General features: G+C 39.3%; 1 protein-coding gene across 4 annotated transcripts in view; it reads right to left on the reverse strand.

The window, feature by feature from the left end:
- Window positions 1–11,281, reverse strand: part of DIP2C (disco interacting protein 2 homolog C) — a 589,927-nt gene that overhangs the window by 111,652 nt on the left and 466,994 nt on the right. For all 4 annotated transcript variants that reach the window (XM_027841054.1, XM_027841052.1, XM_027841051.1 and 1 more), the window contains 3 exons: window positions 10,077–10,216; window positions 7,320–7,456; window positions 2,613–2,821 (listed from right to left, as the gene is read on the reverse strand). In XM_027841054.1, the coding sequence (XP_027696855.1) occupies window positions 2,613–2,821; window positions 7,320–7,456; window positions 10,077–10,216 (486 nt within the window). The remainder of the gene's footprint in view (window positions 1–2,612; window positions 2,822–7,319; window positions 7,457–10,076; window positions 10,217–11,281) is intronic.

Genomic DNA, 11,281 nt, shown 5'->3' on the forward strand with positions numbered 1-11,281 from the left:
TAGCACAGTAACTGGCATAAAAGAGGTACCTAAGAAGTCTTCCCTTCCTTCCTTCCTTCCTTTTGTCCTTCCTTCCTTACCTTCTTTCTCTTCCTTCCTGCCCTTCCTTCCTTAACGCAGAGTGTCACTTGCACTGCACCTTATTTGGGAGTTGCCTGGGAAGCTGAGAGACATTGATGTGTTTAGACTGAGTATAGAAAGGGGCAAACAGGAGAGTGTTCAGTGAAAGGCACTGAACATGTCACAGGATGATAGGCTGAAGAAACTGGGGATGTGTAGGGGAAGAGTAGGCTGAGAAGGACAAGAGAGCTATATTCAAGCACCTGAAGATGTTACACGCGGGAGGGAGTAGACACATTTTATCTAGACATGGCAGCAAAGAACAGAGGCTGGACAGAGGCAAATGTAGGTTTGATGTTCAGAAAAACCTCTTAACAATCAGAGCTGTCCCAAAGTAGAATGAGCAGCTTTGGGAGGTAGTGGATCTCCCCTTACTAGAAGTCCTGCAGCAGACGGTCGGTGATCATTCATTCAGTATGTTATACTAAGGATTTCTGTCGTGAATGGGTTAGACAAGAGGGCTGGTGAGTTCTTACCGAGTCTAGAATTGTGCGAGGAGAGGAGCTGGAACAATGAATGGAGCTAGCTTCTTCTAAGAGTTTCGCATAGAAAGAGAGTAGAGGATAGCTTGGGGGGATGGCATGGACAATTAATTTTTTTTAAGCGTGGGGAGATTTGGGTATGTTTTATGCAGAATATAAAGAGCCAGCGGATAAAGAGAGATTGCAGTTTGCAAAGAGAAGGGATGATCAAAGGAGCAAGATCCTGGAGGAGAAAGGAAGGGATGTCATCCAAGTTGCAAATAGAGTAGTTGGCTTAGGCAAGAAGAGATTACAGCAAAAGAAAGAAAGACTGCGGTATGAAGCGGAGAGGATTTTAGGCTTAGAGCTGGGATGGAACTTGTAATGGACAGTCTAAATTGTATCAGTGATAACTAATCAGCAAATAGGTCTTTGTTGAAAGGAAGCAGAGAAAGGCAGGAGAGGTGGGTTGAGAAGAGAAGATCTGGAATAGAAGTGGGGATTTAGAGAGAGAGAGGGGAAACCAGTGAGGGAAGAGCAAAAAGACGGCAAGGTGCAGTGAGGGCCTAGCTGATGTTAAATAAAATACGTTTCTGGTATCTACACACTCACAATGGTTGTTAACTCTCTAGTGTTGCTCAATAAGAGGGTGAATGGAAGATGTTACCTAGAGTTGTGGTTTGGAAAGGGATTTTAGGGTAGGCGGTACCATCAAGTTGAACTGGTTAACTATAATGTAAAGATTATACAAGGAGGAAGATAAGGCTAGATAAAACATGATGAATTTGGAAAGAAGGAAGATGAGGAAAGAATGGAAAACACCGTAAGGACAAAGAATAGGTCCAGGTGTGGTGAAAGCATCTAGAGAAATGGAAGGACAGAAGACTATGGTTAGACAGAAGAATTTCAGGGTTGGGTATTGTGGAAACGGTACTCTTCTGAACAACGAAGAAAGGAAGGGCATGACTGGTTATAGTAGAATGAAGCACAGGACACGGGGAATGAAGATGAACTGGGAAGTCAGAACGTTTTGGACACATCAACATATATATTTAAGTACGGGGCAGAGCCTGGGGTGGAGAGGAAAATTGTGAGCCAAGTACTGAACTTTCTTTGAGAAAGGAGGCAGAATGACCTGGGGCTCAGTAGATAACTGCTACCCATGTCTGGCCAGGGTGATGTATCTGGATGAAGTGAATCTCAAAAGGGGGAGAAGTTGTTAAGTGATAACAACATAAGAAGGGTCTGAAAGTGGAAGGGAGAAGCAAAGGGTGTCCTTCATCTTCCTGCTAGGCTGGTAGGTTGATATAGAGGGTGGTAGGGAAGATTAATGGCGTAAGAAAAACCTTCCTCACGAGCAGAATTAACCAAAGTGGAATCAGCTGCTTCAGCAAGTAGAAGATTCTCTTTAGAAAGCTACTCTGTTGTGGATAGAATAGAGAAGATAGCATTGGACCAAAGGGCTCAGATTTCTGGCCAGTTCTGAGATTCAATTGTTCTAAAACTTCTCCAAGTACTTTCCTCTCCTTTAAAATAGAGATAATGTTACTAATAAACTCTGCCGATCTCACAGAGTTGTTGTGAGGATAAAATGAGATGGGAAATGTGAAGGTCCTTTAATAATCTAAGTATTAGATGCATGTAAGATATTATTGTTATTCTATGAAAGTATAGCTTAAATCTAACAGTGCCTAGAAAGGAAAAAGGTTTTTAATAAAGATTACAATGAACAATCCAAGAGGCATTACATTAATACTGTCATATTTAAACTTTCACCTTAAAAGATCTTTTGGTATATTCTCATACATTCCATGAGCCTTGTGAAGTTTCCAAAGAATCAGAAAAATTTCCTTAGAGGCCTTATAGATAAGCCATACAACTGCCTCATTTTACAGATTAGAAGACTGATGTCCAGCAAGGTGAAGTGAATTGCCCTGGTTTACCATTTTTCATCTACACATCACAAAGGAAAGGACTTGTCTGATCTGCATATTAAAAATGGAACTAGGTTAAGAAGGAAGTGTAACTCACCTTCCTCTGTAGACAAATTTCATCGGTTCTACCGCCAACGCTGTTGCTACAATGTCATCAGCATTGTGTCTTCGCCCACTGACGACCATCAAGCCATCCATTTTACCCACTACAAAGACAAGTCCACCAGGACCAATAAATCCCAATAATCCTGTCCTTATAAATGGGTATTCGCTGATTGGAGCCCCTGAACTTGTCATAGGAAACACCTAAGGAAAAACACACAGAAGCTTCTCAGTACAACTTTCATCTTCATGTTGTTAACTGTACTTACTATGCTTTAGGCCAGAGATTCTGGTAGTGTGTAAAATATATTCCTAACATACACATGGAATATTCTGGGCCCTGATAATCCCTGCTGCCAAGGAGGTCGGGGCTGGTAGATTGCTTGAATGCAGGAGTTCTGAGCTGCACTGGCCTAAAGCTGACTGGCTGCATTGCCTCCAGAAGCAACATGGCAAGCCACTTGGATGGAGGGGTCAACCAGGCCACCTAAGGAGTAGTGAACTGGCTCAGCTTTAAAAAGCAGAGCAGATCAAAGACTGTGTACAGGCTCGGACCAAAAGAGACTCCTATACTTTCTGTTTGTATGAGACAGGGAGAAGCAATCTCAAAAAAACAAACAAAATCACAGAACATTAGAGATGAAAGTGACTTTCCAAATCACCTCGTTGACATCAAACCTCACAATCAATAAAGGATTCCCTTTCATAATATTCTTGGTTATCCAGTTTCTGATTGAAAACATAAGCACTGAATGGAATGTAAGCCTGTTATGGAATGTTCCTCTGTTGGTCTTTTCTTGAATCCTGGAATTTTAGAACTAGGAAGGCCTAACCCCCCCATATTTTGTAAATGAGAAACTGAAGCCAAGAAAGGAAAAGTGACATCTAGGTATTGAATGGCAAATCTGTGGCTGAACTATAATTAGAGCTCATCTGCCCTTAGGTTTTTAGTCTGTTAATAAAACTCCTTTAGATATACTTGGCAAGGAAACAAATAGGAAAAACTAAGGTTCACCCAAAATAAGTAGGAGACATACTGCAGGTGTTGTTATACCTATTTTGCAGATGAGAAAACTGAGAATTATAAAAGTTAAATTGCTTGCCCAGGGTCAAAAAGCTAGATAGTGTCCATGGCATATTTTTCCTCACTTCCAGTTCAGAGCTCTTTTCCTCATATTACTCTTTAACTACATTACATGCCTTAAAAAAAGATATTATTTATATCATTATTTTTATATGCTCTTCATTTTCCTCTATGCCCCTCCCTCTTGCTTCTCCCAGAGAGCCATCCCTTGTAACAAATATTTTTTAAGAGGAAGAAGAAAAAATAGCTTCTTCTCAGTTGATGCTACCTTTGTTTCTAGTTCTTCGCTAAAAAAAAGTGCTGCTAGAAATATATTGTTATATGTAATACTTTTTTTTTTGTCATGATAAAACTGGAAATCAAAAGGACTGGAGAACTGATAAAACTAAAAATCTTTTTCTCTGAAAAGCCTCTTTTCTTTCATTTCTCCTGTAATTTCATTTATTACTAATCTTATAATCCATATGACGGGTTCATTCAACTGCAGAGATTTTCTTATGGTTAGATAGCTTAATAATAATATTGACTCATATTTATTTATATAGCACTTTATGACCACTGGGGCAGCTAGGTGGTACAGTGGATAGAGTGCCAGGCCTGAAGTCAGGAAGACCCCTCTCTTCCTGAGTTCAAATTTGACCTCAGCTACTTACTATGTGACGCTGGGCAAGTCACTTAACCCTGTTTGCCTCAGTTTCCTCATCTGTGAAATGAGCTGGAGAAGGAAATGGCAAAGCACTCCAGTATCTTTGCCAAGAAAACCCTAAATGGGGTCATAAAGAGTTGAACACAACTGGAAAAACAACTGAATAACAACAAATTATGACCCCTGGGTACTTTATAAACCTAATCTGCCCATCACAACAGCCCTGTGAAGGAGAGATGTTCACAATATCCCTCATATTACATATGATGTAATAATATTACAGATTATTTACAGATGAGGAAACTGAGGCTCAGAAAGGCTAGCTGACTTACTCAGGGTTCCAAGGCTGCTATTTCAAGTCTCATGACTGCAAATGTAGTGCTTTTCCTACTACTTCATTTCACTTTAATCTTTTTTTACTGATACGTAAGACACTTCCCTGTAAATGCCACCCAGTAACTTCTTTGGACCAACTGACCAGATGAACTTCTTTAGAAGGTGGCCCTTTAAGTATCTCTGATATCTACCATAGCTTTCTTAAATCTTTTTTTTTTCTGCTATTTACTTGGTTTCTAGACTCCTCACTACTTGGGCACCCTTGTCCAGATATTCTCCCCACTGTCAACTGCCTTCTTAAACGACGATCAAATAAATGCTAATTAATTCAGTGGAAGACGGGTATTCAATGTTTATAACAAAAAAAGATATAACAATATACATAATGACTACAGTCACATAACATGGTAAAAATAACATCAAAAGAAGCAAAACTGAACCTTCTGAAATTCCAAAGTTTAAACTTGGCCCCTAAGAAGAGATATGAGAAAGCACTTTCCTATTCCGTTTTTGCAGAGGTAGGGGAAGATAAGTGCAGAACACTGTCAATAACATTGGACATTTTCAATGTGTTGATTAGTTTTGCTGAACTTTTACTACCTCTCTTTTTATTCTTTATTTTAAGGGATAAATATCTGGGAGGGGGAAGAAAAAGGGATACACTGAGAAATGTAAGTGATCTAAAAACAAAAAAGTCAATAAAATGTATTTAAAAATCACGGATATGAAAGTGAATATATATGTAAAATCAGAACTCATGTTTTAGCTATGAAAATATTTGATACCATTCATGAAGATGTTACTTTCTCTTATTACTTCCTACAATAAAAAAGAGAAATGTAAGAGAAGTGAATGAAAGTATAAATGTATTTTCTTAGCTAATGGATAAATGAATCATGTATGGAAGGACACATATGTTTTACTTAGGCACACGTAGGTCTGGAGTCAGAGTATATTTTTAAAGACTGAATACAGATTCAAAAAAATTATGAAGATTATAATTCCAAAAAATTGGCATACCCAGGATAGTATCACAGGGAACTCTATGAAAAGCAGGGAAAATATGGGCCCTATTCTCACAAAGCTAACCCTCTAAGAGAAAGTGGGTGTTGACTTGTTAAACTACTACTGCTCAGATTCTGGCTGCCTTTATTGCTCAACGAAACCAAGCCTTTTGTTTTCATCTTTATCAGTTTATCAAACAAACTACCTATTTTATAAATCACTTGGTAAAATGCTCAGTGGTGCAGTGGATAGAGTTCCAGGCCTGGAAGTTAGGAAGACCTGGGTTAAAATCCAGCGTCAGATACTTAATAAGCTGTGTGACTCTAGGCAAGTCACTAACTTCTGTTTGTCTCAGTTTCTTTATCTGTAAAAGGGGGTTGATAATTTCAAACCCATTAACTCAAATAGCACCAAAAACTCTCAGGATTATTGTGTGAATAAAATGAGATCATATTTGCAAAGTGCTTTGTAGCACTATACCAATGTTAGCTTTTAAAAAAAATAGTATTCCATTATGCTATGATGTCAGAACCATAGATTGGTAAATGTGCTTTTCTGCCCATCCCATGATAAAATAGAGGAAAACACTGAGGTGCCATAAGATTACTGACCATTTAGCTAATGGGAAAGATAGAGATAAGATGCTCATTCATTTAACCATCAATTATGTACTAAGTGTTTATTATATCCAAAGCCTATATTAGGCACTGGAAGAAGAAATAAAGTTGAGATAAGACATTGGCTCTGTTCCTTCAGGGAGTTTACAGTCGAGTAGAGGGGTAAAACATGGCCACAGACAGCAACAGTCCATCCTGTTTACCCCAAGCTCATTCTACTTCAACACTAAGCTCCCCTTAATTCCCCTCTGCTCGCTATCCCACAATACACATTCATTCATATTCTGGATCATAATGTTTACACAACAATTCACATATGTTAGATGTTTCTATGTTCTGTTGGCTTATCCAAATTAAGTATTAGATAGAAAGCCCCTTTAGGGAAGAATCCTAGGAGCACAGATTTAGAGCTGGGGAGGATTTCAGAGGTCACAATCCAAACCCCGCATTTTACAGAGCAAGAACTGAGGCCCAGAGATGTCATGTGACTTGACCAGTGCCACACAAGTAGTAATTGACAGAGCCAGGATTTTAAACCCAGGTCCTCTGAGGTCTGTGGTCTGTTGGACATTCATTCATTCACTCAATATTTTTTTGGTACTTACTACGGGCCAGCAGTGTGCTACATGCTTTCGCGAATACAAAGATATATAACTGATATCTCCAGCCCTCAAAGAGCTTACAGTCTGGTTGCCATTTTGTATAGTACTTTCCAAAATGCCATATGAACACAAGCATATAAGTGTCTTCTGACCAGCAGACTAATGAGTGCCAGAAAAAAAAGCCCTCTGTTCTTGAAACTAGCCACCAAACTGGAGTGATGCAGAAAGTCAGCAGTTATCATAGAACTCCCCGAGTTCACTTTAACAAAAATGTCTATCAGTTTCCTTAAAGAAAAATCATAATTTTACCCTATTCACTCACCACGTGAGATCTAAAAATAGCTACCATGAGGTGAAGCTTCAAAAGTGACCCCCAGGCAGGGTTGTTTGGTGACATTTCCATCCAGCCTACCTCAAAAGTGTTCTTGGTCATGCCTGAAAGGCCATAATATGATGTACCCGTAGCAATTGCACACACACAGAGTTCTCCAATCTCATCTGTTCTGCACAGCTGAGGAATTCCATCTGGCTTCACTGCACACATGATAGCTAAAAGTGAAACAAGAAAGTACAAAGGACATCACAAAAGAATGTACACCCCAGAATGGAAAAGAGAGCCTGGCATAGAATCAACAGAATAACAAAGAGCCCGGCATTTGTTTCCCCAAGAGAGGAGCGATGATTTTGTGTATTCCAGCAAAAAAAGTTGTGGCAGAGACAAATAATTAAAATTTCTCCAATTTTAATATTGAAATTTATCTAAAACAAACAGTGATGCTCTATCATGTGTGGGTAAGACTGAGATATTCAGGATAAACCCAGGATATAAACATATACGGTGTCGCCATGCCCTGTGCCCCAATAAAATAAAATGTAATATGGCAGTTGTTTGAAGGAGAACAGCTATATTCCTGGAAATCAACAAATGTATACAGGCACACCGGTCCATTAAAATCTTTTCAACACTAACAGCTAACAAGCCACAACCATATTCAAGCTTCAAATGCCTAATGAAAATCTTAAACTTTGATCTTAAATTTTTATTAAGTTTAGAGATGTAGCAAAGGTGTTAGCAGGCTGTTTTGTCGACATAAATTTTCTTTCACATGTGTAACCGTTTCCAAAGAGAAGTCTAGGCTTCTATTTAATCACTCCACAGATAGAGTTCCCAAGTTTTTCTTGCATGCTGCATCTTGATACATTCACTAAGGTATCCATCTTGTCTAAATGCAGACCACAAATGTGACTAGGGACCAGAAGAGAGTGTTCCATCCCATTTAATCCAGTCCCTGACAAGGAGCTGGACTCATACCAGGACTTGATCAGTTTGGGTGACAATTTGGGGAATTCTAGTGTTGGAGTTCATTATTAGAGCCAACCCTATGACACAGAACTTGAAAAAAGATGCCTCTCTCGCACTGGAAAGCAGAGTAGGCCAATGTCAGGGAGATAACAAAGCCAAGGATAAATGAAAGCAAAATTTCAACAATGGGTAAAGATTTCACCAAGAGATCAGGTAACTACGTGATGTGTGGGAGCACAGGAGGAAGAATCTGATGGGTGACTCACTTCCCTTTGTGCCTGAAAGGGGTAAAATGAAGGCCAATGGGAAGACCTGACTATGGCAGAGAAATTCATAAGCACAGAATGGTACCCACAGGTCACAGGCTCACAGGATTTATAGATGAAAGGGACCCCAAAGATCATCCAGACCAAGCTTTTCATTTACAGTCGACTTCATCTCTAGATTCCTCTTAATATATCCCTTCATTCTAGGTTCCTTCTGACTCTAAATCTATGGCCCTACGACATATGCTTTAGAAGATCATATTTGGATATACAGATAATAAACTGAAGACCTGAGACTTGAACCCAGGTTCTTTGACTCCAAATATGTTGCCTACTACCCTCTCTCCTGAGAAATCATACTTTGTACCATGAATTACAGTTACACATGTAGTCAAATACATTAAACTGGCTTTATTTTGGTCTGGATAATGCACATAGCAGTGATCCTGTTCCAATTCCTGGGTAAGACTCTCATAAAATGACTAAAAAGGTTGCCACCAAGGCTGAAGGTGCTGTGCCTCCACAAAAGGAAGCCAAGATGGTGCTCTGGAAAAAGCACTAGCTCCAGAGTTAGAGGACCGTCATTCACATCCAGTCTCAGATACTTAACAGTTGTATGACTCTGGGCAAGTCATTCAACCTGTGTTTGCCTCAGATTCCACAACTGTAAAATGGGGATAATAATAGCACCCATCCCCCAGGGGCATTGGACCCATCATACGAGAGATGTTTAAAGCACTTGGCAGCTAGGTGGCGCCATAGTACACAGAACACTGGACCTGGGATCAGGAAGGCTTAAAAGTTCAAATCCCACCTTGGACACTTACCCTGGGCAAGTGCTGATTTAACCTCAATCTGCTTGGTTTGTCTATCTGTGAAATGGAAATAATAATAGCTCCCACCTTCCAGGACTGTTATGAGGATAAGCATAAAGAAATAATATTTGTAAAAGCGCTTTGCAAACCTTAAAGTGCTATGTTAACATTAGCTATCATCATTGTTGTTATTATTGTGATATCAGGGAATACGTATGACTAGATGATCTCAAAATCCCCTTTGATTTCTAGACCCATGATCCAAAGTTGAAAGGACATATATCCAGTGTATTCAAAGGAATAAACAAAACTGTCAAAGGTGAAAATGGAACAGTCAATCTAGGAATTTAGGAATCATAGGGTTTTTAAATGGATGCAACGTCACATACCAGACAGACAGTCCAACCCCATCATCTTTACAAATAAGAAAATGGAAGCCAAGAGAGCTTAAATGATTGACCTAAGGTCACATAGGTCAATGGCAGAGTCAGGATTAAAACACACCTTCCCTGACCAACCGCTATTTCCATACTGCTATGCTACATCAGGGTAAGTGTGGGGATAAAAAGGGAAAGGAGAAAGAAGGATTAGCCAAAATAAGGAACACGCTAAAATGCTCAAGGATAGCATTTCTTAATCAGCTAAAGAAAACGAAAAGAAATACTCTGGATCCCTGTTCCTCTAGTTACACAGCACTGGTATTTCTATTAACACATTTTCCAGAGTTGAAAAAAAAATCTCATGCTGCTTATTTTCCAGAACACAGAGCTGCTGCTAGTCCTTACCTCCAGGCATCACCAAGCCTACATCCTGCACAGTCAGAACTGAGAGCTTTTCCTCGGAATCCACTCTGATGACACCAAACGTGAGTCCATGCATAGAGAGAACTCCTCTGCCTGGGGGCTGGTTGCTGTCATCTGTTGGCCTGCAAGGGCAAGTTCAAAAGTTGAACAGAAATCTTCCTAATTCAGGGGGTCACAGAGAAGCCCCACCTGAACATTCCCATTCCTGGGTAACACTTAACACTTTCTACACAACTTCACAATTTCTACTTTCATGACATTCCTGTTTGTTTCAAGGTATGGTATACTATGGTACATGACAGGCATTGGTTAAATTAACAGTGAGATCGGTCAGTCCTGCTTTTCCCAGTTTTATAAATAGAGGCAAAAGGGAGAGTAACTTCTCCAAGGTCATGTGCTGTATCAGTGAACATACAACAAGGGATTCTGAACTTTGGTCTACATGTCACAGACCTCTCTGGAAGTTGGCCCTTCTCAGCATAATATTTTTAAATACACAAAATAAAATGTATAGGATTACAAAGGAAGCCAATGAGACTGAAATACAGTTATCAAAATTTTTTTTAAAAAGTTCATGGACCCCAGTTTAAAAACACTCAGTAGAGAGTAGAGTCCTAAAATTCCTACCCTTCAGGCTCTTATTTGGATATATAAATTTTTCATTCAAAATTCAACAAAGATTAATTCTATGCCCTCATCTATTGCCACATCTCAAATGAAACCATATGTGTGTGTGTATACACACACACACACACACGAGATATTTTTTTCTTCATCTCTAGACAAGAAGCCTTTTATCTTGAACTACTTTTTCAAGATAGCACCAAGATTTCCTTGGCACTTAAATTTCTTCTTAAGCCAAGGCTTTATCCCTCATAAATTTCAGATGTTTGCAAGTATATCTAATAGTATTTAGGGTGTGTGTGTGTATGGTAGGAGGGAGGTCAAAATTTGTGTAGACTACATATTTGTTCCACTTATTTTTTAAATATAAGCTTTGATTTAGTTTTTGGGGCTGAAAACAAAACAGGCCTTTGATCAGTAAGAGAAAAAACAATTCTGACTATAAAACTTTATAAGGAACACCTCTGTCCATTAAAAAAAAGACACATAGGAAGGCAAAACACACATCACACACAGACACACACACACACACACACACACACACACACACACACACACACACA

Source organism: Vombatus ursinus, unplaced genomic scaffold (genome assembly GCF_900497805.2).
Source record: "Vombatus ursinus unplaced genomic scaffold, bare-nosed wombat genome assembly UNPS02014852.1, whole genome shotgun sequence".
NCBI lineage: Eukaryota > Metazoa > Chordata > Mammalia > Diprotodontia > Vombatidae > Vombatus > Vombatus ursinus.